At 59.5% G+C, this 25220-nt stretch overlaps 4 protein-coding genes across 7 annotated transcripts; 3 read left to right on the top strand and 1 right to left on the bottom strand.

The window, feature by feature from the left end:
- Window positions 1-508: 508 nt before the first annotated feature.
- On the bottom strand, window positions 509-13020 carry EZH1 (enhancer of zeste 1 polycomb repressive complex 2 subunit). Of its 3 annotated transcripts, none has more exons than XM_034069996.1 (20): window positions 12973-13020; window positions 12356-12476; window positions 11745-11873; window positions 11509-11628; window positions 10378-10498; window positions 9650-9823; window positions 8721-8823; window positions 8297-8460; window positions 7398-7489; window positions 6549-6729; window positions 6209-6405; window positions 5766-5857; window positions 5236-5276; window positions 4729-4854; window positions 3607-3785; window positions 2988-3083; window positions 2617-2698; window positions 2401-2481; window positions 2134-2218; window positions 509-2027 (listed from the first exon to the last, which is right to left on the bottom strand). In XM_034069996.1, the coding sequence occupies exons 1-20, from the start codon at window positions 12981-12983 to the stop codon at window positions 1967-1969; spliced, it is 2256 nt and encodes a 751-aa protein (XP_033925887.1). In that variant the 5' UTR covers window positions 12984-13020; the 3' UTR covers window positions 509-1966. The 3 variants fall into 3 exon arrangements, with proteins under 3 accessions (XP_033925887.1, XP_033925888.1, XP_033925889.1); XM_034069997.1 differs by having other exon boundaries at window positions 12939-12974; XM_034069998.1 differs by lacking the exon at window positions 12973-13020 and adding an exon at window positions 12710-12922.
- Window positions 9111-15475, top strand: LOC115945762 (receptor activity-modifying protein 1-like). Of its 2 annotated transcripts, XM_034070000.1 has the most exons (5): window positions 9111-13952; window positions 14369-14407; window positions 14542-14568; window positions 14857-14998; window positions 15094-15475. In XM_034070000.1, the coding sequence occupies exons 1-5, from the start codon at window positions 13898-13900 to the stop codon at window positions 15416-15418; spliced, it is 588 nt and encodes a 195-aa protein (XP_033925891.1). In that variant the 5' UTR covers window positions 9111-13897; the 3' UTR covers window positions 15419-15475. The 2 variants fall into 2 exon arrangements, with proteins under 2 accessions (XP_033925891.1, XP_033925890.1); XM_034069999.1 differs by having other exon boundaries at window positions 9111-14407.
- Window positions 15476-16565: 1090 nt separating this feature from the next.
- RAMP2 (receptor activity modifying protein 2) lies at window positions 16566-18859 on the top strand. Its single transcript, XM_034070001.1, has 5 exons — window positions 16566-16654; window positions 16796-16945; window positions 17813-17929; window positions 18015-18117; window positions 18422-18859. The coding sequence occupies exons 2-5, from the start codon at window positions 16885-16887 to the stop codon at window positions 18675-18677; spliced, it is 537 nt and encodes a 178-aa protein (XP_033925892.1). The 5' UTR covers window positions 16566-16654; window positions 16796-16884; the 3' UTR covers window positions 18678-18859.
- Window positions 18860-19126: 267 nt separating this feature from the next.
- Window positions 19127-21507, top strand: VPS25 (vacuolar protein sorting 25 homolog). The gene is made up of 6 exons (XM_034070364.1): window positions 19127-19237; window positions 19309-19454; window positions 19529-19582; window positions 19801-19889; window positions 20272-20347; window positions 20857-21507. The coding sequence occupies exons 1-6, from the start codon at window positions 19191-19193 to the stop codon at window positions 20967-20969; spliced, it is 525 nt and encodes a 174-aa protein (XP_033926255.1). The 5' UTR covers window positions 19127-19190; the 3' UTR covers window positions 20970-21507.
- Window positions 21508-25220: the final 3713 nt, after the last annotated feature.

Raw genomic sequence — 25220 nt, 5'->3', positions numbered from 1 at the left:
CCCCCCCCCCCCCCATGGCTCGGCTGCATGGACAACAGCAGTTCCCATGCCCAGAGTGGGATGCGGGATGGAAGGAGCAGAGGCTGGCGGCAGCTCAGGCTTCTGCTGTGCCCCTGCACACACAGACTCTGCTCTCCCACCTCTGCCTCCTCCCACCTGAGCCAGTGGTGGCACCGGGAGCTGCTCACAAGCCCCGCTGGGCTGCAGGTGCCACCTGCCACCGAGGGGGCCCAGGGAGGCAGAGGAGGGGCAGGGACACAGACACCACCAGTAGCTGTCCCCCAGGGTAACAGAGGACAGAGAGCCCTGGGGGGGGGGGGGCTCTGCTCCCACAGCCGAAGAGCCAGGAGGGAATGCTGGTGCTGGGCCTCTTCTGCACAGTCAGCATCGCAACGGTGCCACCCACATTGCTGTCACTCCTCGTTTTCCACCTAAAAGTCCATTTCAAGCCCAAATCCTTGGTGCCCACTATTGGCTGCCCAGCAGCAGAGCGAGTAGAGCACAATCATTTGGGTTCGCTACCACTTTATTATGACAAAGGCTACAAGCCACAGTATTTGTAAAGTGCATCATTGTTATCCACTGTCAACAAACCACAGACACAAGCCTGGCCTAGTGCAGATGTGGCCAAAGTGGCGAGGGCGCTGAGCTGAGAGCAGAGTCGGGGGGAGCCAGGCAGGCCAGGCTCTACTGGCATCTACAAGCACAGCTCCAGACAGACCCAGAGCCCTCCGAGCCTCAGGAGGGCAGCGTGGACAGCACAAGGATGGACGGACAGACAGACAGACAACCTGCAGTGCAGGGCTTGGCGCCTGGGGCAGACCCAACACTTCGCTCCATCCATGGGCCAGCAGGGATGAGCTGCGCCATGGGGATTCCAGGGCTCCCCCAAGGAACCAGGAAAGGACCCAGCAAGCCCCCAAGTGCTACCCCCACAAAGGGACAGGGGGCTCTGCCCAATACCCCATCCCAACATCCCTGCAATGGAGCTGCAGAGCAGCAATCTCAGCCCTCTGTGGTCCCCACACCCCCAGAGCACAGACAGGATATATCTGCTGGCCGAGAGGAGCAGTTTAAAGTGCTTTGCTTTTTCTTTTTGCATGTGGTGCTAAGGCCAAACCTCACCCTGCAGAGAACGTTTCCCCTTTATCCCCAGGGCCAGGCCCATGCTCCTCCAACAGCAACTGTCCACCAGAGGAGGGCAGAGGCATCTGTGCACAAGCCCCAGTATGAGCCAACAACCACACGGACATGCCCAAGGGTATCCTCAAGCTCGTGGGGCTCTGCTGCCTCCAGCCTCCTCTTGTGCTGGCAGCAGCATTCCCATAACATCATTCCCATAACATCATCTCCAACCAGCTCAGTGGTATTCCACTACCCAAAGTGACTTTTTGCATAGTGCTGCTCCCTGTCCCCCTGCATCACATCACCCGTGGTGAGGTGGTTCCTGTCCCCCAGCCAGCTGGGGCAGAGGGGAAACAGCCTCAGCCACAGCAGGCCAGCCCCTGCTGCAGCCACAGCTCTATGGCTTCAACCCGCTCGCTGTCCCCATCAACAGGACGGAAGAGCAGCGAGAGGAGGCACCTGAGACTGGAGCCTATCCAGGGGACAGGGCTGGGGGTACCACACTCGCTCTTGTGCTTCCAGCAGTCAATGGAAACCGGACAGAGAGCTTGTGGCTGTCTCTGCTCCTGCAGCACAGCTTTGCTTCCAGCCCCAGCCTCAGCCCATGGCTCCCTCCAGCCTGGGGGGGTAGAGCAGAGCTCCAGTGCCTGCCCAGTGCTGGCAAAGCTGCCCCTGGCAGCAGCCACTCACCCTCCTGCCCCAAGTCCTTCTCTGGGTGGGAAGTAGCATTTGTGACACACTCAGCAAGGGGAAGAGCAGCAGTCATGTCGGCGTGAAGCAAACATGGCATTGCTTACGGGGTGCAGCAGCAGGGTGTGCTAGGGACTGCCCCACATGGAGCCTAGATGACATCTGTCTCCCGCTCTATGCCGACGTACTTGAGGGCATCGGCCTGGCTGTACCTATGAGACAGGAAAGTCACAGCTGCTGCAGTGGCCCCCCCATGCTCCCCACAAGGAAGTGGGGCCAACCGTGCACCCCCATGCTCAGCAGCTGCTCCCCAGGTACCTGTAATCGAAGAAGAGCTCCTCTCCTGCCTGGATCGCCCTCTTGGCAAAGATCCCGATCCGATGGTCCCCATTTACCATCACCACTGCAACAAAGAGACACCAGAGACATGGGGCTGTGGCTGCAGTGCTGCAGCCCAGTCTGGCCACACCAGCAGGAATGGGACCCACAGCACAGAGGAACCCCTGTCCAGGGACCCCAGAGAATGCACTGCAACCCCAGAGCTGAACAGGCCCTCAGAGGTGGGACTGGGCTGGGATGTCTCACCTTTGGCATAGCAGTTGGGGTTCACCGAGTGATTGGCAAAGCGGATTTTATTGCCTTTGCGGGTGGCATCAACAACAAAATCTATAGAAACACCAGAAAAGCCCCAGGCTGTAGAATGGCCAGGCCTGTTTGCAGGGGCTGCCATGGCCACCCGGCCACCAGCCCCTGCCAGGCTGCCTGGGTCTCATCCAACCCTCACAGCCCCAGGCCAGTTACCGTTGTTGAGGTTGAAGAGGAAGCTGGACATGTACTTGTCATAGACCTTCCCTCGCCGGTCAGCCTCATCCTGGGAGATGAGCTGGGGAAGGAGAGCACCTTGAGACCCAGTGCCCCAGGCACAGCAAGAGGTGCTGTGAGGAGTGGGACTCATCTCCCTCCTGCCTCCCATCCCAGTGGCCAGAGCTCACCAGGGCTCCAGGGAGGGAGCAGAGAGAGGAGCTGGGGTCCCAAGGAGCAGCATGAACCTGACATGCTGCTCCATGGTGGAGGGCCCAAGGAACACTGCGATAGGCCCCAAACAGTGCAAGATTCAGCCTCCAAAGCTGGTCAGACACAGCACAGCCCCTGGCATGGGCAGGAGCACTGACCTCACCACAGTACTCGGAGATGAACTCGTTCTTCTGCACAGATTCCTTGATGAAGGTCCCCCAGCCAGCGACATCCGATGGTGCCAGCAGCAAATGCTGGAGCCAGGGAGGAAAGGAAGCAGTTAATGGTCAGCAGGCCCATGACTCCCAGCACACAGATCCCACCCTGCCCCGGCTCCCAGCACACACCAGGGAACAGCCAATGCCATGCTCAAGGTCCCAGCATCACAGAGTGAAGTGGGACCAGTCTCCATGCAGCATCCCCTGGTTTAAGGGGATGCACAGCTCCCTCCAGACTGAGGTGTCCCAGCACCACTAGACTGGAGCTGCACATTACCTGACACCCACCAGTCTGTACCTTTCTCTGAACTTTGGTGTTTTTTACATGCAGTCCCTTGTCCTCAATTCAGGACCAAGCCTTTCTCTGGAGTCACATTTACACTTCCTTGCTCTCAACCCTTCCTCATGCAATTCCCTTCTCTTGATTCCCATATCCATAGTCCCTACTGCAGGCTAAGTGCCACAGAAGCCTCAGAGCAGCTTCTGCTCCAGAGCTCCCCAGTGGCACAGAGCCGAGCTCTGCTGGTACCAGTGCCCCCTCAGCTGATGCTGGCAGTACCTTTTTGAGCCCGCGCTGGATGCTGCAGTTCTTGCAGGAGACCACCTTGCAGTCCCAGTGCTCTGAAGCCCCACAGGTCAGGCACAGGTCCGGGTCACACTCCCGCACAGCCAGGTAGCATGGACACTGCTTGGTGTTGCACTGGGTTTTACAGCGGCAGCCTGGGAAGCGGTTCTGACCTGCAGCAGCACAGCACAGGGCTCAGCACCCAGGGGCCATGCAGTGTCCCTGCCCCACAGGTCTCACCCTAGCAGCCCCAGGACTAAGCTTGCCTGTGACCAAGGGCCATGGTTCCTCCCTGCCCACCACTGTGCACACATTAAGGAAGGTGCCTTTGTGCTAATGAAGAGCACTACATCCACTGTGCTCTGGGCAGCAGCAGACAGGAGGCCCCAGCCTTCCTACCCCCAGAATGACCAGGACAGCACTTGCCAGGAGCACAAGGAGTCGAGGTGAATGTGAGGCAGCCTGGGCACCAGAGCTGGAAGTGAACCAGGTGTGCTCACACCATGCACAGGGTCCTTCCCATCTGCATGGCTGGTAATGCTGGTTCACCTCAGGGGACTACTTATGATGGTTGAAAGTAAACTGCTCTGATAATATCAACATAACAGAGCAGTAAAGGGAACCCTGGAGCCTAAGCTGGCTTCCTGTCCCCCTGTGGTCCTTCCAGCCCCAAGCTCTGCCATAACCCTTAACAGATCCACCCACAGAAGCCCCACTAATGTGGACAAGTGCAGTTATCTCCATTGCAGACCTTGGAATGCAAGCCCAGAGAAGAAAAATGACCATGGCAGAGCAGTGACCCAACTCCCACCCTAACTGCTGGCCACACATCCTGCTCGCAGGGACCACAGCATCACCCACGGTTCCTGATGCTGGATACAGGAACGCAGATGGGTGTTCCCTGACAAGAGGGTGAATCTCAGTTCAATCAGTGAATCAGCTGTTGTCCTGGGGCAGCACAGAACAGTTTCCCTTTGGATGCAGCAAACGGAGCTGCTGCAGATGGGCAGTGAGGGCAGGAATGAAGCCTCTGGCAAGCAGCAGCTCCGCACCCTCCCCTGGCAGTGCCTGGAGAGCCGGATGCTTTCCCACCCCCCCTCCCAGGCTGTTCCTTACAGTCAGGGTTGCACTGGCAGAACTTCTCACAGAAGTTCTGAGTCATGATGCAAGGGCAGGAGCTGTCACAGGGGTGCTCGGGGTGGTCGCAGGGCTGGTAGTTGTACACCTGGGTAGGCGAATTATCTAGAGCAAGAGGGGAAATGCCCCCATCAGAAGCTGCATGGCACAGGAAGGAGGACAAGCAGCAAATGCAGGGCTCTGGAGCAGGGAAGCTGCAACCTCCCCATGTGCCTGCAGAGGGCAGGGAGCCCAATGCCATCCGGCACCCACAGGCACACAGCTTGGAACACCAACACCCACAGGTGCTCTGCCCCTAAGAGCAGGGCCAGACACCAAACCTCAGCTCCACTGTGGTGGAAGCAAGGCCAGGAGAGGCTCTGGACAGGCTCAGGAGCCCCAGCACCACAGCAGCCCAAGGAGCAGGGCTGGGATGTGAGGCCATGGGGCTGTGTGACCAGGGAGCTCCCTGGGAACCCAGTGGGACACAGCCACAGCCAACGTTACCTTTCTTCAGCTGAATCTTCCTGCAGTGTGCAGCCCACAGCCTGCAAGAGAAGCACAGAGGGGCTGAGAGGACATGGAAGCCTCCATTGGGAAGAGCTGACACAAGCACTCAGCACAGCAGACAGGCAAGTCCAGCCTCAAGCATTAACAACCACCAGGCAGCCAGAAACAGGAGAAAGATGAGAATGATGCAGCTGCAGCTACTTAAGGCAAATGCTAGAGCCAGAATAATACTGGACACAGGGGGATCAGCACACACAAAGGAGATTATGAACCGGGGAGCTATGGCTGCTGGGAGGGCACAGCACCAGCCCTCCAGTGGCACTGCCTGCTCCTGTGGGGCTCCAGCCTGGGGCCACAGAGCCCCCAGCATCAGGGACAGCCTGGGGCCAGCAGCACCAGCAGCCCTGTGTGACAGCAGGATGTGTGCGCAGATGGGAGCCAGATGGGGATTACCAGGAATGCGTTGGCACAGAAAGCAGTGGATCTGGTTGCATTTTAAGAACAAAACAAGCATGTCCAACACTTGCCTGTGCTTCCTTTTCTTCTTCTGGGATGGATTCATTAATTCATTCGTTGGCAGCTTTGTTATAAGCGATTCTTTCACTGCAAACTGAAAGACCTGCAAGGGAACAGAAGGAGAAAGACAACTAAAGTTCAATGCACTCAAGTTGTTTTGATGTAAAGCACAAACAGGAGTGCAAGGACACACACAAGGGGGCTCCCAGCCCCAGTAAGCAGTGCCCAGTGCCACGGACCACGGGTGCCACTGCTTCTCTTGGCTGGGATTCAGGAGCACTCCTCCTGCCAGCACCCAACCCCCTGCAAGGAGCCAACCAGGCTGGTCCTGCCAAGGGCCAAGTAACACTGAGCTCCACCAAGGGTTGCTGCAACACCTCCCTCGGGGTGATGTACTGCACAGAAACAAACCAGCAGGGAAGCTGCGGTGCTGCTGCGCTCCCCAGGCCCCCACCTGCTTGCAGGTCTTGGTTCCCAGCAGCCTGGCAATGGAGCAGAAGTTGTTGAAGTAGGTCCCATGGAAGACACGGAAGAGAGATTCCTCTGCTCCCGTCCACTCCACCGGCTCCTGCGGCGTCTCCACCGCAAACAGCTGGGAGGAGGCCGGGCTCTGCTTCTGCTTGGTGGGCGTCTGGCAGCGGGAGTTTGCCTCTGGCAGGAATGGAAGATGTTGGACCGTGGGCAGCAGAGCTCAGCAGCGCCCGGTGCCTGCTGGCATGGGGGCACTGGCCCATTGCTGGCATTGCAGCACCGGAGCCACCGTCCCAGGACAGCCCCCGGGGCTGGTGTCATACCTGAGGAGCTGGAAGCCCACTCGTTGCCGGTGTCTCGGTCGCTGTCGCCCTCCTTGGCCTCGGTGACGGTGGAAGCTGGGGTGTTAGAACAGGAAGCACCCACCACGTGGTGCCTGCGGCGGCGCCGGCCCGAGCACTTGGACCTGGGGTTGTGCAGTGCAGCAAACTCCTTGGCTCCTTCCTGCAAGCAGAGCAGAAGACAAGGCGGGTGCCAGGTGAGCAGGGAACACAGAAAAGGCTTTGCCACAAGGCCTGGGACACCAAGGTGAAGACCTGCCCTCGTGCTCACTTCAGCAGCTGCCCACACTGCACCTTCCTGCTTCCTTCAGCATCGCAGCCTGGTTGGGAGAAATGCCCTGGCCCTACTCCCTCACCCCTTGCCCTGCAATGAAGCTCTCGTGGCCTCTCCCCTCTGTTCCAGCTCCGTGGCTGTCCAGAACAGCCCAGATCTTGGAGGTGACTTGACACCACCACGGGCACCCACATCCCTGCAGCTCTCACCCCATAACATGGCTGCGCTGCAGCTCTGAAAGAGCATTTCAAATAGCTTGAGCTTTCCCCCCCCACAGTCCTTTTAACCAGGGCTCCATTCTTCAAATGCCCCACAGGGCCCAGGAAAATCATTTGTCATCACAATTTCCCATCTGGTACCTACGAGCTTAGTCTTCATTGGAGATTTGCTAAGATAACACATCTGGTAAGGTCTGCATTTGGATTCCCGGAATCCAATGAGGATTAGAACTAATTCCAAAAGATCAGAGCTGTGAAAAGGAGCCAGAGGGCTCTGCAGGGCTGGGCTGGACAAGCCACTTCTCCTGGGGTTTCAAAAGCAGCAATGCAGAAACATACCAGCCAGAGGAAACAGTCTGCTCCGCAAGGATCTGGCTCGATCTTGGTCTCTCTATTCTTTCGTTTGTACACATTAGGAGTAGCATGAAAAGCTGAAAAAGTAATAGTTATCTTTATTATTAGCACCCTCCAAGAGTCTCCCCACACACTGCAAGGGACAGGGCAGCACGAGCTCAGCAAAGGGAAGTGGGAGCCGGAGGCAGGCAGCAACAGCCCCGAGCAGCTCTCCTGGCAGCGGGGAAGGAGGTGGCAGGGCTCCAACCCATGCTCCAACCCGTGATGGGGACTCGGCAGCAGTGGGGGAACACTTGGGAAGGAGAGGCCGTAGGAAAAAGATCGGCTTTCAGACTGAAACAAAAAGACCACATGATCTTAATATTACATCTTTTAATAAATAATTCACTGGAAAGAGTCCTGTGACTTTCCAAAGAAGCCCTTAGACCTGGGAAACAGCAGGTCCAACAGCATCCAAAAGGCTTTGGGCAGGACAAACCGCAGGAACATGACTAAGATGAAGCTGTAAGTTCCAGTGAAGCAACAAAACACAGGGGCATGTCCAGACTTTGGAAGCGAAACATTCACGGCCTTCCCTGATGAGCTTCTGCAAAGCAAGAGTGAGGTCTGGTCATGGCACAGATGCCCGGAGGCTCAAGCGTGGAGCAGTGCTGAAAGCGGGACGGCCACGCAGGTCAGTCCCGTCCGTCTGAGGAGCCAAGTGGAGCCGTCTGTGTAAAAGGCTTCTGGGCACCTGGAAGCTCCTAAGGCTTCACTGCAACCTCCGGGGAGGCACCACCCTCTAAAGCCTGCGGCACAGACACTAAGCACGGCGGGCAGAGCATGAAGCACTGAGGAAAACTGAGAAGGGCTCTAGGGAAGCGTCCGGCCCAGCCTGCACTTACGATGCAGAAAGCAGTCGTATTTGAAGCAGCGACGGCAGAAGAGGGTGTGGAAGGAGTGCAGGGACTGCTCCCGCTGCACCGACTTCGCGCAGGGCCCGTCTATGTTGGGAGTGCACTGCGGCGGCAGCACGTTCGGGTCCGACACCTCCGTGAGCTCCCGGTACCTGCGGACACACAGACACCCTGAGCTGCACCCCTGCCTCCTGTGGGACACATCACACAGCAGGGACCATCCGGGGCAGCAGCACCTTGAGCCAGAGCCCCGGAGGCTAAACCAAAGCCTCTAACACCTGAACGCTGCTCTGCTGGCGGTGCCTGCAGCCGGCTGAGCCCTGCTTCGGGATCAGGGCACAGCGCTGTTTGCTGACATGGTCATTCCAACTGACACCAAGGCAGGGAACAGACAAGTGCAGCACAGATCTACCTCTCTTTCATATCCTCTGGGAAGCCGTATTCAGGAAACATAGAAGAAATAGCAGTGAATATCATGTCATTTGGGAAGCGCTTCTTTGAACACTTCTTGTTACCTAAGAAGAGGAGGAGAGACAATTCCTCAGTTAAACCAGATGTGACCATGGCTTTCCTTCTTCTACAGTGATTCCAGTAGGTGTTCAGCATTGTATTTTAAGAGGCAGAAATGTAATCCCATATACAATGGATAAACCTCTCGTCCTGCAGCTAGGCCAAGGTACTTGCAGATGCACTTTAGAGCTGTAGCATCACTAGCAATTCCTTGAGCACTTAATGACTTCTTAAGGACTGTTATCAGTGCTTGTTTTTCCCAAAACAGGATTTGCAGACAATGCTTTTCTACTTTTAAAAAGGGTCCTGGTATTTGTGCTACCCACATTACTATAAACCAAAGACAAAAATAGCAGTCAGCATTCTTAAGGTCACACAGGACACAAGAAAAATCCCACAGACCAGAGCTATCTCTGTGCAACAAGAACTCCAGGTGGCACAGGAGAGGGAACAGGAACAAATACATGGAAAATGGGTCTGGAAGGGATCTGAAAGTGCCTGCCTTTGTCTGCAGCAGAATGGGATCTACCAACTCCCTGGCAGGTGCCTGCCAGGCCAGCACTTTGAGCTCCCACAGCCTGCTTGGATAACACCCACTGCTGCTCATCTCACCCCGACAGGGTTTTCCTGATGACTCATATTTTCCTCACCACACTCTAAACTGGCAACTTCTTATCCTGTCCAAGGGGATGGTGAGAACCAACTGCAACCACTGCTTTCAAGGACCAGAACCTGCCCAGCTGGTCACTACCCTCAGCAACATGTTAACCAGCAGGCAGGGCAGGATGGAAATGTGACCACAGGAACCCCAGTTACTGCAGCCAAACCCACCTTCCACTGCAATTCGCTTTCTTTTCCTTGTGACTGGCAGCTCCTCTTTCCCATCCTCCTGTTTAACCTCAGAATCATTGTGTCCTTCCTCCTCCTCGTCCGAGTACTGGTTGAGCGCATTCACCAGCTCCAGGAACACTGCATCGCTGATGAGGACTGACCCTGAAATCATTTCTGAAACACAGAGATGTCAGCCAGCTCGTGGCAGTGCCATCCTCTTCCACCATCCTCAAGGGGGTAAATCACAAGCCAGGACCACTCAGTTTTGAAGGGACAGGAGGGATGTTAACGCTAGAGAGTCACAAGAGCAGCGTGCATCATTTGTGCCATCTGAAGACAGGACACCCCAGCTTTCCACTGCTCTCCTCGCTCCACACAGTTTTATGATGGGGTAGGCAGCGCTGCCTTGCACTTCTGAAAAGCCTGAGTAGAGCCTTGACTGAGGGCACAAGCAAAGCAAAGCTCCTGAGCTCCTTCTACCAAATTGTTCAGCATCTCAGAGCCCATGAATTCCTGTGAACAACAGCTCCAGAAGAAGAGCCTAGAACAGTACAGGGTATTGAAAGGCAGGACCACATCCTTGCAAGCTAGAGCAGCAGGCATGCTCCTGGTTTTCTGCTCTACGAGCTCCCACAGCAATGCTGGTTACTGCTGCCACCTTTTGACTTCTTAACTACTTTGAGATGTTATTCACAGGAGACTGAACCGGCAGTGCTGACTGTTCTTACCTTCCTCTCCATGGACTTTCCCGTCATAGTTATTAATGAGTTCTTCAATGAAAGTTTCATCCTCTTCCTTCACCTCATCTCCCATGTAAGGGATATTGCACAGAACAGTTTCATCCTCCACCTGCAGAGGTCAGATACAACTCAGAGCAGCAGCACCTGCAGCCTGGTCAAGGCTCCTCCTGCCCATGCAGACCCACAGCACAAAGCAAAGCTTTACCCTCCCAAGCTGCAATTTCAGATGCCTCATCCCTGATATTTCATTGTTATCCCGTGCCAGCAGCATCAACCTGACCCCTGAAAGTGCTATTTGCCTTAAAAAAGAAGAGCAGTGCCTCCAGTGCTTGCAGAAACCCAGAACAACACACGCTGCCAGCAATAACAACCAAAAAATGCCAGAGAAATTGTGTTCAGGCAGAGCACAGAGCTGGAACAGCAAAAGGCAAACCGGTAACTCGCTCCCAGAGGAACACAGCCAAAGCTGAGGAGCTGTTCTCATGTTAACCACAGCAGCAAGGACACTGGCTCTCCATCACCATGGCACCACTGGCTGGCTCTGCGTTACAGTCACTGCTCTCACGCTGTGCCCTGGTGTGACAGCTGCACCGCAGGGTGCAGGAACACATCCACACCCCAGAGCAGGCAAAGAGCCAGGCTGGGCACAGGCCAACTGCTTGCTTAACAGGTAATCTTAACAACATCCCACCAAAACCTGCATTAAATCACTCGCCTTTCTTCCACCACAGAGGAGCTAACCCTCAGTAGCACCCTTACAATGAGACCAGCAGGGTAATCCAGCCACAAAGGGAAGGACCTGCCTAGGAAATAAACTCTTCATTGAGAAAGGAAGAAAAATCTTAAGGGGAACACAAAACCAAACCATCAAGCAACAAACCATATCTGCTCCGTGGATCCTCTGAAATAACAGTGACCCTACCAAGGAGTCAGGTAAGACAGCACAGATGCAAGGCTGTTTTATGGGACACAACAGAACAGACAGCCAAATGAACAGTTTCCATCATCTTTAGAACTTGTTTAAAACAAGTGGGTTGAAGAAGGCCCAATCACTCCACAGCCACATCACAACTACACACAAACTGTCCCAAGCCCTTGTGCCAGAGCCTCCCTACATACCATGAAGTTCTGCTGAAGAGGGGACCAGGAGTACATAATGGGCACCAGTGCCACCGTGTTCAGGGTCCTCATGTACAGCGTCTGGCTGGGAAACCCTGGGAAGATGCTCTCAACTGTACACTGGAACAGGAGGACAGAGAGGAGCAGTGAGGAAACAACCAACCCTGGGGGCACAGCTCCCTGCAGAGCCCTGCTTCCACTCCACACTCTGCTGCTGAGCCCCTTTGCCTCTCCACCTGCTTGAGGAAGGGGTGCCCACTGACAGGCTTCATCAGCTGCACCGGCTGCACACGGAGCTTCTTCCAGTCTTCATTCAGGATCTGAGTCTTCTCATGAACCTTTGCAAAGTTGGCCACAAACAGAGCCTGCAGTGAGGGAAAGCAGCACTCAGAGCTCAAGAAACCACACTGAGAACACAAAAACCCTTCACAAGCTATTGGTTTGAATATCAGACGCATGTACAAGGCAGAGCCTCTCAAACTGATGCTACCTGTTAGAAGGAATTCGAGTTAAACTCAGCATTGGTACAAAACCCTGCTGAAAACGCTCCCAACAACCAGCAGCGTTTGGTACCTCCTGATCCCAGCCGACCTCCTCTAAAACCCTGCCTGTGAGGAGAGGAGCAGCAGAACCCCCTGAACCCCCAGCAGGAACACTTTAAAGACCAAGTGGAGATGAGTCCCCTTTGCTGCAGCTGCACAAGGACCTCACCAGCACAACACACAACAGCGCACGAGGAGAGCAGGATCCCTTCCTGCCTCCCCAGCTTACAACTGGGGTACAGCTGAGCAATCCCCACCTGAGAGCTGCACCCAGCAGACTCCCCTTCAGCCAGAGCAGTCCTCACCTTAGCTCCCATGTTCGCCTGGAACCTCTTGAGCTGCCGGAGGCGCATGTATTCGGACTTGACTTTCCTCTTCCAGTAAATGATGCACTTGGACGTTGGAGGAGAAGCGATTTCCATTTTCCTGCAGAAGTGCGGAGGGAACGAGCATCAGATAACGGTGAGCTCACCCCGTCCGAGCGCTGCCGGCACGGACCCCACGGCACCGCGGACGGGAAGAGCCCGGTAACCCCGCACCAGTTCCTGTCTGCGCGCACGCAGAGCGCACCGAGGCCCCAGCAGCCCCGTGGGCGCCGTGCGCTGACCGAGCCCGGCCCCGGCTCCCGAGGAACCCCCGGCCTGGAGCGGCCCCCGCACCCGAGAACGGACGGGATGGACCGGACCGGACCGGACCCGGCCGGAGCCGGAGCCGCCGGTGCGCTGAGAGCCCGGCCTCGGGCCGCGCAGGTCTGAGCGCTCCCCCCGCCGGCCGGGCCCGAGCCGCTCCCCGCGGGGCCGCTCGGCTGCGGCAGTGACGAGCACCGGAGCGGACCGAGGCCTCCGGTGCCGGGGAGCGGGGATCGGGCCCCGGAGCACCCACTCCTACCGGTACCGCGGATCCCCTCGGGCCCCGCACTCACTCCTCGGCCATCCCGCCGCCCCTGCACGCCTGCGCATGCGCCGAGATGGCCCCGCCCACCGCTAGGTGCCCCGCCCCTGGATAGCTCCGCCCCTCACGATAGCCACGCCCCCCGCGCAGCGCCGCCGCCTCCGGTACTGGAGGGCTCGGGCACGCGGGCGTACGGGCACCGGAGTGGCAGGGCCGTGGGAGGGCTGTGGTTGTCCGGGTATGGCCCAGAGATCCCCAGCACCGGCTGCGGGGAACGGGCCGAGCCCGGCGCTTCCGAGCCCGGTGCCCGCACACGTTCGGGTCCGTCTGGCCCCGTCTCCCCCCGGGCTCTGCCAGGCCCTGTCCCCGTAGCTCCCGTCCCCGTCCCGACTCTGCCGCAGTCCCAGCACGGCGGGAGCCGGGACCGTCCTCCCCGAGAGGCAACCCCGGCTCCGGTGGCCCCAGCGGCCAGGGCCAGGCCCGGAGAGCCGGGGGACGTGGGTGCCGCATCCCTGTGCGGCTATGGCGGTGCTGGTCCCCGCGGCCGGGCGGGCCCCGGGCTTCCTGCAGCGGCGCCGGGCAGGAAGCGGCCGTTGGTGGCGGCTTTCCTGCTCCGGGGGCCCCTGCGGACGGAGCGGGTGGTGCTGGGCCCGGCCCCGGCAAGGGTCGCGTCCTCCCCCTTCTGCCCTGCTGGACGGGGACCGGAGGCTGCGTCCGCGGCCCCGCAGGGTGACCTCGGGGGACAAGCGGGACCGCCCCGCGCCCGCAGCCGCGCACCGGGCCCGTATCTGATGCCCTTGGAGCTTCGCTGAGTCAGACGGGGGGAAGCGCGGCGTCCCCCCGACCTTACCGGGCATTGGCTGGGAGCGGGCGGGCAGCCCCGGGGCGGGCCGGGCACCGGGATAAACCCCCGAGCACGGCCCCGGTCCGGGTGCCGAGGGCTCGGGGGCCGGAGGATGCTCCTCAGGGTGTGGATCCTCTGCTGCCTGCTCCTCACCCTGCTCCAGCGCGGTAAGAGCAGCCCGGAGCTGGGGCTGTGCGGTGCGGCGAGGGGGTAGCAGCCGGGTGGACTGCAGAGAGGTGCCCAAGAGGTCGGGCGCGGGGTCTGGCCTGGCAATGAGTCCCCACAGGCCCCCTGGCCCATCTCTTTCCTCCATTCCACCGTGTCCTCTCCTGCCCTTCCCTTGGAGGATGCTCTGGGCAGGGTTTGCCCACAGGGTTGGTGCTTGCTTGAAAACCATTCTGCTTCTTGCCAATGCCAAAGCAGAGCCAGGAGCCTCCTGCTCCCGTTCCCTACCCTCAGTACAGTCACCCCTGTTCTGCTCAGCTTGGTCTGGGAGGAGGAGGAGGTGGCATGTCTGAGGTGCTGGGAGCATCCCAGCTAATGCTCCAGTGCAGCCCTAGCACCCACTGTCTCTTTGCTGCAGGGTGTGGGGACACAGACTATGGGGACCTCGAGGATGAAGGTAAGACCCTGATGCCATAGTCCCAGCATGGTTGTGGCCCCAGCTGCCACAGCATCCTCACAGCCATGGATTCTGCTGCCCTCGCACAGTCCTGCAGGTCCTGCTGGTGCTGACAGCACTGTCTCTCCTTCCAGGTTACTACATGTACCTGGATGAGGATGGTGAGTAGAGCTGCCATCCTGCCAACCTGGCTGTCCTCCCCACCTGCCCACAGACCTCCTGTGATCTGTTCTGGGGCTCACAAGGGCCCAGGCCACAGGGCCCACATGGCCATAGACAACCCCAGTGGGGACCCTCCAGGGCCACGCATTGAACTCCCGTGTGGCAGATGAGCCCATAATAGGCAGAGCTGGGAGTGTTCCCCATGGGTGACCCCAAACATCCCCCTCAAAACCGAAATAGGAGGGAGAGGTGGGGGGACATGCTAGGATCTGGCCGGTGCTCTGCAGAACTGCCGGAGGTGCTGGGGGGGGCAGCCCGCTGCCAGGACACCTACCAGGACTGGATCTCTCTGTACTGCTGGGCTCCTCTCCATGCCACCCTCATGACCACCCCCGAGGGCAGCCGCTGCTGCTGGGACCAGATCAGCAGGTGGGTCCATGCCGGTCCCCGTGGTGCCAAATGCACACCCAGAGTGGGGCCACTGGAGTGGACGTGGCCTCACGGTGCCCCCCCCCCCCCTGCAGCACCTACAGTGAGCTCTCTGGCTGCACCCAGCTGCTGGCCCAGCTCCTCTCCTGCCCCTGGCCCAGCTCTGTCCTCGACGCCTTCTTCCTGCAGGTTCATGCTGAATACTTCATCAACTGTACAGGGGCTGAGCCCCCCCGGCCGAGCGTGATGCCCCCCAGGCTGGCTCTGGCTGTGGCCATGGGGCTCAGCTGCCTCGTGCCCCTTGCAGCAGCTGTCGTGCTCAGCAGAGCCCCAAAGGGGGCTCACACCCCGGCCCCTGCCTGCCCCCATGCCTGTGAGCAGCCAGCGGCTGCCCCCTCCATTCCCAGTCCTGGGAATTGAGGGGTGGGCCGGGGGTGCAGGGGACAGGGCAGAGCAGTGATGGGGGTCTGGGCATCCCTGGGAATGGAGTGGGTCCCGTGGCATTGGGGAGGGGGAAGCTGGGCCTGGGGCTCCGGATGCCTGCATCTGCCCCGAAAGCAGGGGAGAGTTAGGAGAAGGGGATTGGGGTCCTGACCCTGCATGGGATGACCCCTTTCCCAGCTGGCACGGAGCAATGGGGATGCCAGGCTGGGGATGGGGGAGCCTCAAGCTTTGGCTGGTAGCCACTGTCCTGTCCCTGCCCATCCCCTCCGGACACCTCAGGAGCAAGGCAGCCGTCCCAGCCCCGGGGCTGTGCTGAGATCATTGGGTGTCTCCCTGGCAGAGGCTCCTGCCGCCCAGCCGGAGGCTTCACCGGCTCCAACCAAGAGCAAGACCAGGGGGCTCCAACCCTGCGGCCCCCGGAGCGCCAGGGCCCTGATGGCTTCCAGATGCAGCCGCTCGCCCATGGGGGGTCCCGCATTGCTGCGGGGCGGTGGTGCAGGGTCAGGCTGCTCTGCAGGGAGCGCACAGCCAGGCAAGATCAGCTTCCTGCAGCAGGGAGGGTCCCTCCGAGTTGCGCTTCATCCCGGCCCGGTTCCACTCAGTGCATCCCATGGGCGGGTTGTTAAAGGGGAAGCTTTGGACGCACGCTCTGCCCTGGGCCGGGGGTGAAATGAGCTCACTCGGCCTCAGCCCGGTCCTGGGGTGGGAATGCCGAGGGCAGCGCTGCTGCGGGGGGATGCGGGCCCCAGGGGAAGGAGCGGAGCCAGGAGCGAAGGGCACGGGCAGGGCGGTGCGGGAGGACGGCGGCGTGGCCGGGGACTGGCAACGTCGGCCGAGCCTCTGCCCCGTCCTCACCTCCCCGCCTGCATCGGCCTCGCACCGGGGCAGGTCACGGCACCTCCCGACCCTCCTCGGCTGAGGCAGGGCCCGGGGCTGCCGCGGCCATGCCGGCCATGGGGCAGGTGCCCCGGGGGAGGCAGCAGCCGCAGTGTCGGGGCTGCGGGTCCGCGGAGCCCGAGCGGCAGCCCCCGTCCGGGGACACGGCGCTTCCCCATGCACTCCCCCCGCGGCCGGGCTGCCTGCCCTCCGCGCAGGGGACGAGGGATTTCACAACCCAGCCCAGACACGATTAAAGAGAAATACACAAGTAAACAAACAGCGGCCTCGTCAAACTGGACGTGCGGCGCGGGGAGCGGAGCCTCGGGCTGCCGGGTGAGGCTCGGGCTGCCCCGGTGCAGGCTTGCGGGAGCGATGCCCGCAGGGGCCGGTGGCCCCGCACGGCCGCGGGAGCCCGTCGGGAGAGCCGCTTTAAAGCAGCGCTGAGCAATCTCATTTTTCACACGTCTCCTGTAGTCAAACTGCCCCTGTCAGAGGAAAGGAGTTGCTTCCTGTTATTTCCATTGAAATACTTGTCCCGGTCGTCAGCCGCAGGCTTCTGCGGGATGGCACCGCGCACGCCGATGGGCTCCGGCCGGGTCTTTGGAGGGGTCCTGCTGCTCTGGGGTAAGTGTGAGGGGGACGGGAGGCTCCGGTGCCTTGCACCACCCCGGACGGGGGCCCGAAGCCAGGGTCTTGGCTCATCCCAGCCTGGGCAGTGGGGACAGCATTGCCTGCGTGGCCAGGGACCAGTGGCAGGCAATGGGGGCTGTGGGGCAGCCCCCACCACAATCACCCCCCAGCTTTTGGCAAATGACCCACAAGAGCGGTTGGAGAGCGCCGCTACACCCTGGGCTGGGACAGGAGCTGTGGCACCACCAGTGCTCGGGCAGAGACAGGCTGGACGGGGCTGTCAGGGACAAAGACCAGGATGTGGCAGTCTGCCCTTGTTGCTACCACTGTGCCAGCCCAGAATTACCCCATGGCTGTGACGGAGCTCCCTATGGCAGTGCCCACCAGGGCAGTTCACCACAAATCCGGCACTGCTGCCTCATGCCGTGAGCCCTAGGCCGAGGGCAGGAGATGGACGGGCTGTGGGGCTCTGGTGTTCCAGGCGGGATGTGCCCATGGCAGGCAGTGCTGTGTGTGAGCAGCCAGCGGGTGGAGGGGCTCTCCGGCAGTGCTGTGCTGCGGCCAGAGCTTCCTTTTCCTGCCCCAGCCCTGTCCAGCTGCAACGCAGCCACCAGGGGCAATGGGGTGGCCTCTGTGGTGGTTCCCCATGGGCAGGGGCATGGTCGCCCTCACACTGTGGCCCAGGGCCCACAGCCCCCTAACACCCCTCCAAGCCCTTGGGCAGCTGCCTGCAGGCCCTGCCTGTAGGGCTCTGGCAGCACGCTCCCTTGCAGCCCCAAGGGACACCCCAAACCAGTGCTCTCCTGCAGACCCAGCTCTGTCGGGTCCGTCTCCTGCTGACCCTGTCCCCCCACTCCACAGTGCTCCTGGGGACCAGGCTGTCCCCTGTGGTTGCCGAGGTGGAAGGCTTTGGCCAGGATGCCAGGACAAGCCCGCCCATGACCATGGCCATGTTCAACTGGACGGAGCAGCTCGTGGGTGAGTGCTGGGACTTAGCCAGGGCCGGGCAGTGGCGCAGGGCCAGCTCTGCACAGCAGGATGAACCCCGTCCTTCTGCCTGCAGAGGAGATGTACACCAACCTCACACAGAAGTGCTGGGATTTCTTTGTCGAAGTGATGAGGAACGTGACAGCATCAGAGCTGTGCGAGTGGAAAGTCATCAGCAGGTACGGGGTGGCTGGAGACCCCCCCAGGCAGCGCTGCAGGGGTCTGGGGGCCTCTGGCCAGCTCTGGGGATGGCCCTGGTGGGGGAAGGTGTATATGGGGACTCTTTGGTGAGTGTGTTGCCTGTGGTCCCTCCATCCCTGGAGCCACATGGTGGAACCAGCTCCCAGGACAGTGGGAAGGGTTTGATCGGGGCAAAGCCCTGGCCAAAGCACCCAGGGCCCCCTTCTTCTCCAGCAGCTCCTCTGTGTCCTGCAGCTACCTTGTGTCCCCATCCCCTCCCAGCACCCTGTGCTCTCTCCCCAGGCCCTACAGCTTGCTGCAGGCCTGCCTGGAGGACTGGGCTGACCACCTGCACTATGGCTACCCCAACGCGCTGGCAGAGCAGTACATCTTCCAGAGCCACCACCGCTACTTCCACAACTGCACCCTGGAGCACCAGGTCTACTTCGACCCACCCGAAGATGTGCTGCTGGCCATGATCATCGCCCCCATCTGCCTCATCCCCTTCCTCGTCACCCTTGTCATCTGGCGCAGCAAGGATGGCAAGGCCCAGCCCTAGCGCCGCAGCTTGGGCACCACGGCTCCAGCTTCCCCGTCCTCAGCGGGCAGAGACCGGGCAGCGGCCGTCCGTGTCCCGTGCACGTGCTGCCCGCCCAGGGGTTGAGGGGTGGTCTCCGCGGGGGGGTCCCGGGGCTACCGGCACCCGCTGCTGGGGCAGCCCCGCTGCTCCCGGATGGGGATTAAACGTTTCTTCCCCCCTACACGTGCTGCCGGTTCTTGCACCGCTCGTTGCCACCGGCCCTGACACAGCCCCGCGGGGCAGCGCTGGGAGCTGCTGGAGCCCGCAGCCCCGGGCGGGGAGCGCGCACGGCGCGGCACCGAGCACCGAGCACCGAGTACACGGCACTGAGCACTGGGCAGCGGCCACGTGGGGTGTGGCTCAGAGGGGGCGTGGCTTTGCGGTGGAGGCGTGGCTTCGAGGGGGCGGGGTTTCTCGGGCGCCGGGGCTCGACGGGGCGGGCCGGAAGCGCTCCTGGCCGGGCGGAAGACGGCGGCGGTTCCGGTGGCGGCGATGAGCTTCGCGTGGCCCTGGCAGTACAGCTTCCCCCCGTTCTTCACGTGAGCACCGGGAGCGGAGGGGGGGGGGGTACGGGGGGGGGCCGCGGAGCCGCTGACCGGAGTCCCCGCAGGCTGCAGCCCAACGGGGACACGCGGCAGAAGCAGCTGTCGGCCTGGTGCGCGCTGGCGCTCGCCTACAGCCAGCGGCACCGGCTGTCCGCCATGACGGTGCGGGAGGCGCAGGACAGCCCCCTCTTCGCCAACCACCGCCTGCAGCGTATCCTTTGGGGCCCCCCCCGCGCCCCCCCCGCAACCCCATTCCCGGTGCACGTGTCCTTAACCCGCGCGCAGGGAAGCTCCCGTTGGAATCCATCCAGGTGGTGCTGGAGGAGCTCCGCAAGAACGGTGGGTGCCGTCGGGCGGGGGGGGGGGGGGGGGGGGGGAAGGGGGGCCCGACGGCTCAGTTCCTTCCCATACACACAGAGTGCACGGAGCTGGGGTGGGGATGGGGAGAGGCTGCGGCTCCGGGGGGGCCATGGGCAGCGCATGTCACAGGACCTGGGGGTTTGAGCCTTGTCATAGGCCTGTGCCCTGGTTAAACCTCTTCTCCTTGTGGATTTTAGGGAACCTGGAATGGTTGGATAAGAACAAAACCAGTTTTCTGATCATGTGGAGGAGACCAGAAGAATGGGGGAAGCTCATCTATCAGTGGGTGAGGATGCAGATGTGGTGTGTGGGAGGGCTGGGACCACTGGAATCTGATTCTTTTGCTTCCTCGCTGCTTCTCCTGTTTCTGGCTGTAGCAGTGAAGCACAGAGACGTTAACAGTGCCTTACTTGCTGTAAGGTGCGGTTGTGTTCCTATGACACAAGTCCTTATTGTGAAATACTTGGCTGAGAGAGCAGAGGTGCAGGGAAAGGAACCTCCAGAGTTTCCTCAGCTGTTGTTTCTTGGCTCCCCAGTGCCCCAGGTGTTTCCAGGGTATTTCTGCTCATTGGGTGATGTCTGTGTCCCATTTTGTTTGCACTGAGAGGTTGTGCTGAGGGTATTAAATCACCCGGGTGAGATTTGGTATATTGCTTTTATGTTTCCAGGTGTCAAAGAACGGTTTGACCAACTCTGTGTTCACACTGTATGAATTAGTCAGTGGAGACGATACAGAGAATGAAGGTAAGATCGTGTGTCCTGTTTGGAGCAGGTTTTCAGAGCATGCTGATGGCAGTGAGATTGTAGTTTTATGGACTAAATGCTTTTGAATTGCTTATGCAAGTCCCCCACTTTTATTGCACACCACTGGCAAATGTCCCTCTGGAGACTCTTTTACAGCCCTGTATGAACATCTCCCTTTGTTCCCACTGTTTGCATTTACACCTTTCCACACCCCAGCTCTTATCTGGCCCAAGGTACCAGTGCTTTGGGTTTGTTGGGCTCCTGCGCTGCCTCTGGGACTGCTGTGACTCATTCCCTCCTCTCTGTTGACCTTCAGGCTTTGTTCCCGATGCAGCAGCATCAGGATGAGTGTGTAACTCCAGATTTGGGTAGTTACAGTGCTGGGGTCTGAGAGTGCTCCTCAGAGCCCTCTGCTTTGCTGCTGCCAGCCCCTGGTGGGCTTTGTAAGCCTCTTTGTTTCCTGATGGGGTTTTCTTCTCGCTGTTGATGGCATCTCTGTCCTTCCCTAGAGTTCCACGGCTTGGATGAGGCGATGCTGCTCCGTGCCCTGCAAGCCTTGCAGCAAGAGCACAAGGCTGAGATCATCACGCTGGACGATGGCCGAGGTGTCAAGTTCTTCTGATGGGAGTCCCCTGGCTCTGCCCTGGCTGCTGGAGCGGTTCTCTGTGAGGGGTTGCTCTCCTGGCCTGGGTGCAAGCCACGGCTGAAGCAGCTGCACACTCGGGACATCCTGGGGCAAGGAGAACCTTCGGAGCCTCCCAAAGACACAACTTAGAAACATTCAGAGATCCTCTTGTCTTGTCTCCCTGTTGATTGTGTTTGAGAGGCTAAAGCTGCTCTAGAGAGGGACTGCCCAGAAGGGAGATGCTTGGGCCTTGCTCCTGCTGCTGATCCCCGTTCCTGAGGGACACAGTGGCCTCTTCAGCTGCTCAGGCTGTGCCTTGCAGGGCAGCCCCTTCCCTCCTGCCCAGTGCGTGGGCTCTGCAGCCACACGGCATTGCCAAGGTGGGAGTGAGCACAAGGAGGTGGTTATCACTGTACTGTGGAAGCCCTCAACAGCAGGATGATCTGTGCTTGCTGCAGAGCAGGCTGTGCAGAGGGTGGGGTGGCTGCCAAGGAACTCATTTGGAGTAATTAAAATGAGTTGTATTTATAGAGCAGCCTGGATGGTTTAGTCTATCTTTATTTTAACATCAGGAACCAAACCGAGCAGCGTACCAGATTCCTGCCCTTCAGCCACGTTTTCTTCCTGCACCAGTGGAGCGCAGCAGCGTGCTGGGAACACTGCGCAGCATTCCCAAGTGGGAAGCAGACAGCACAAGTGCTTTTCTCCACATACCAGCGCTATGGGCTGTGTGGGCCCTTGCTGCCTGTCTTGAGGGCAGCATTTACTTTCATTTTCCATGTGCAGACTGCTGATAGCTGAGGGGATTGCTGCAGAGGTGTGTGGTAAAGCCTCTGCAACAGCGGCTGGTGCAGGATATGACTACAGTCTTAGATTCCCAGTGCTGATAACGAAGTGCCCAGCTTGTAAGAAGCCACCACCCAGTCCATGACCGGTAAATCCTGAATTGCTGATGGGGGAAGCTGTGCCAGGATCACACTTGGCTTCCCTGTCCTTCACCCAAGCCCTGGGTGCTGGCTGCAGGCACAGGTGGGGTTCTGTGCTGCAGCCACCTTTGGTCATTCCCAGTGTGGTGGCTCTCAGGATCCAGCTCCCCAGTATGCTGCATCTGTCTGTCCCAGCCGGTGCTGAGCAGCCTGTCTTGCCCTTGCAGGATGACTTGGCACTGGTTCAGCTGCAGCCCTCGTGGACAGTGGGTGATGCTCAGTGTAGACAGGATGCTGCAGTCAGGCTCAGTCTGTGGGGTGGTGACATGTGGAAATGTCCTGTTTGGAGCTGAGTCCATGGGGCTGAGCTTGGTGGGTGTCCTGGTTTCATGTGCCCAGGGTTCCTCTCTGCTGGTGAATTCCTGTGTGACAGCACATGTCCACTGGAGAAAGGCATCGGCAGCACTTGTCGTGAGCCACTGACACATTGGGCTAATGTGGAGGCTGATCCTTTCTGGAGACCATTGGCCCTGCGATGGCTGAGGTGAGTGAACAGGATGGCACAGGTTGTGCTGTGCTGAGAGCCCTGTGGTGTGTCCCACAGTGGGCATGGGGCTCCTGCCTCTGCAGCCAGCGAAGTCTCTGTAGGAACCATCAGCTACCACCGGCTGCCCTGAGCTTGTTCCCATGTCCAAGATCTGCCTCTTCCTCTCCATGCCACCCACACTGGACCCTTCCCTCTCTGGTTGCTGCACCTCCATGTATCCCTGCAGCGATCCCTGTTTCTGTGCTGGCTGCTCTAGGTTTGCTCCGGATGAGGAGCCTTTAGCAGCCAGGCTGGGGATGTTTGTGTTCCTTGCTCTCTGTATGCATGATGCCGATGCTCAGCATTGTGTTGCGTGTGCTGTGTGTAACCTGACTGTCCTTGAGTCAGTCTGTGTTCTTAATTAAATTTGCTCCCTTCCTAGGAAATGGCTGATGTGACATTAGATAAGCCCAAACCAGCCTTCTTTCCAATGCAGTCCTGGCAGTGATTCACTTGTCTCAGCTCCTTACTTAGTTGCTTACTTGGAGGAGAAAGAGCAAGTCCTCCCCTTCAGAACGGACACTGGGTAATCTTCCTTTTCCACACCCTCTTGGCTGGTTCCAAAGGGTCGCATCCGGCTGCACCCATAGGGTCCTGTGGGACCAGTTCCCAGTAGCAGCTGTTCCCTCTGCAGGGAACGGTGCAGCCTGTATCTGGGGGTGAGCTCAGCTCCTGCAGCAGGTAAAACAAGAGCCCTTTGAACCTGGTTTCCTTATCTTTATTCAGCACTTCATAATGGTTGATGGTGTAATCACAGCACGGGGACACCAGAGCCAGCCCAGAGATGCTGTGAGGCTGCTCTGGCGTCAAGCCCTCCGGTGCTGGGTAGAGATGGAAGAGTCATGATTAGACTGCTCAGAGGGAGTGTGGCAGCCTCCAACCACGACATTCCCATGACTGGGAGCAGGTTCACCTCTTCCTGGTGCTTCAGACACCGCGTGGGAGAAGGGAACTCTTGGGGCAAAGTGAAGGAGGAGCCGAGTATGGAGCTGGATATGGCTGGAACCCACCCAGGTGGCTCCGTGCCTGCCACTTCTTTGCCTCCACTGTGCTGCCAGGGCCTGGGGTCTGCACACCCCATCCCCACTGGTCCCTTTGCATAGGAGTTTGGTGTTGGAGAGTTTAATACCCAGCCCTAAATCTCCGTGTCCCCCCCATGCCCCACTGCAGGCACAGTCCAAGCTCTGTCCCCACCAAGGGCCTCACTGGAGAAGGTGCCTTTTCCATGGGGGGGCCAGCGCAGCCCCCGGCCTGTGGCCACTCTGGGGCCGTTGCCACGTCTGGCTGCAGTGATTAGGACTTGCTGCCCAGGGCGAGGCAGAGCCAGAGGGGTTGCTGCCAGATAAGGCACTATCGGGTCACGCACACTCGGATCCCACTGTCACGGGGGAGGAAAAGTGCCAAGAGGTTTTATTTAATGTGGCCAGTTTGAGACAAGATAAATGTGTATGTTAGGATGGATGTGCAGGTGGGTTCCAGTTGTAATTCTGGGCTAAGGAAATCCTCCGGAGTTATCAAGTTATCTGCCTGGGATTAAAGCTGCGACTGAGGTTTGGGTGACATCTCCCTGAACCCATGTGTCAGGGCAAGGTGGAGGCTGCGAGCCGTGGGGCTCTGCAGAGCTCTCATCCATTCAGATCCTACCCAAGATGGGTACCTTGTGCCTCACAGCCTGAGCTGTGCATCCCCCATCTGTGTTCAACCCTTCCTGCACCCCCTGTGATCTCCCCCCAAGCTCTGGAATCAGCATGGACAATTCCTGGCAGGTCTTGCTGGAGCAAGGAGCTGAGTAGGGCTTTGATTCACGATCTAATCCTGAGGAGGGCGATTACACAGTCCCCTGCTCCCTTCCTGGCAGACAAACGCAAGCAAGAAATGGGCTACGTTGCCTGATTGCAGCGGTTCCTCAAAGCAGAGGCCAATGCTGGCACTCGCAGCCCAGAAATGTCACCCTGATAAGAAGGGAGCTGTGGGCACCATCACAGGGCTGCAATGGGCACCTGACTGCCCAGCGGGAGCTTTTGTTTTCAGGCCAAGCTGACTCCAGCTTGGAGGGGTGGGAGGGCAGGAATCGGAGCTAACGTCTCCTGAATTTCCTTTCCTGCCTTCATGGGTCTCTCCTGGCTTTGGATCGCGCTGTGTCACCCTGCATGCGCCAGGTCTGCGTTTGGGGGGGACACGGCTGTGCTGTGTCCATCCCTTCCTGCACGTTTCCAGGATCGCTGAGTAGAAACAATCTGACCTTAGGGAAAAGAAATTAGCGCCTGACTCAATTGCTTTGTGTTTTGTGTAAACAGCCTCACCGGGTAGAACAGCCTCCTCCTTTCACCTGGAGAGACAACAAGCTCTTGTCCCAGCTGTTGGCTCGCCCAAGGCTGACACACGCGTTCGGATCTTCCTATTTGCAAGACCCTAATGCCAGGGTGGGGAGCGGTGGGGAGCAGGACGGGGCTGCTCCTGGACACGCTGCTCCGGAACCCCGAGTCAGAGCCCCGAGGTGTCCAAACCAGGCGCTTTCCTGCGCCCCGGCTTCGACTGCGCCGCCCCCCCGGGAGGGCTCCGGTTCAGCGGCCCCAGCGGCGAGAGAAGGGCTCCGAGTCCCCGGTGCCCGGGGAGCAGTGGCCCCGGCGGGGGGAGCAGCGGGAGGTGAATGCCTCCATCCCCGCGGGCAGCGCCGCTCGGAGCTGGTCCCGCACAGCTGCCCGTGCCCGGTGGCGCAGCGCAGGAGGGAGGCGG

This window comes from Melopsittacus undulatus, chromosome 17, assembly GCF_012275295.1.
Source record: "Melopsittacus undulatus isolate bMelUnd1 chromosome 17, bMelUnd1.mat.Z, whole genome shotgun sequence".
NCBI lineage: Eukaryota > Metazoa > Chordata > Aves > Psittaciformes > Psittaculidae > Melopsittacus > Melopsittacus undulatus.
The sequence above is the reverse complement of the archived record's forward strand: the minus strand, read 5'-3'. Positions and strand labels throughout refer to the sequence as shown.

What these genes read in the sequence shown, in the direction of transcription:
- LOC115945762 (XM_034069999.1), top strand. Translation starts at nt 14,197, where the DNA reads ATGCCAAAGCAGAGCCAGGAGCCTCCTGCTCCCGTTCCCTACCCTCAG. An exon ending in CATGTACCTGGATGAGGATG is followed by an intron (nt 14,569 to 14,856) that starts GTGAGTAGAGCT and finishes GGTGCTCTGCAG; the next exon opens with AACTGCCGGAGGTGCTGGGG. An exon ending in TGCTGGGACCAGATCAGCAG is followed by an intron (nt 14,999 to 15,093) that starts GTGGGTCCATGC and finishes CCCCCCCTGCAG; the next exon opens with CACCTACAGTGAGCTCTCTG.
- RAMP2 (XM_034070001.1), top strand. Translation starts at nt 16,885, where the DNA reads ATGGCACCGCGCACGCCGATGGGCTCCGGCCGGGTCTTTGGAGGGGTC. An exon ending in AGGGGTCCTGCTGCTCTGGG is followed by an intron (nt 16,946 to 17,812) that starts GTAAGTGTGAGG and finishes CCCACTCCACAG; the next exon opens with TGCTCCTGGGGACCAGGCTG. An exon ending in CTGGACGGAGCAGCTCGTGG is followed by an intron (nt 17,930 to 18,014) that starts GTGAGTGCTGGG and finishes TTCTGCCTGCAG; the next exon opens with AGGAGATGTACACCAACCTC.
- VPS25 (XM_034070364.1), top strand. Translation starts at nt 19,191, where the DNA reads ATGAGCTTCGCGTGGCCCTGGCAGTACAGCTTCCCCCCGTTCTTCAC. An exon ending in AGCTTCCCCCCGTTCTTCAC is followed by an intron (nt 19,238 to 19,308) that starts GTGAGCACCGGG and finishes GAGTCCCCGCAG; the next exon opens with GCTGCAGCCCAACGGGGACA. An exon ending in GGAAGCTCATCTATCAGTGG is followed by an intron (nt 19,890 to 20,271) that starts GTGAGGATGCAG and finishes TTATGTTTCCAG; the next exon opens with GTGTCAAAGAACGGTTTGAC.
- EZH1 (XM_034069996.1), bottom strand. An exon ending in GGCACCCCTTCCTCAAGCAG is followed by an intron (nt 11,629 to 11,744) that starts GTGGAGAGGCAA and finishes CTCCTGTTCCAG; the next exon opens with TGTACAGTTGAGAGCATCTT. An exon ending in GAACCAAGACCTGCAAGCAG is followed by an intron (nt 5,858 to 6,208) that starts GTGGGGGCCTGG and finishes GTTCCCTTGCAG; the next exon opens with GTCTTTCAGTTTGCAGTGAA.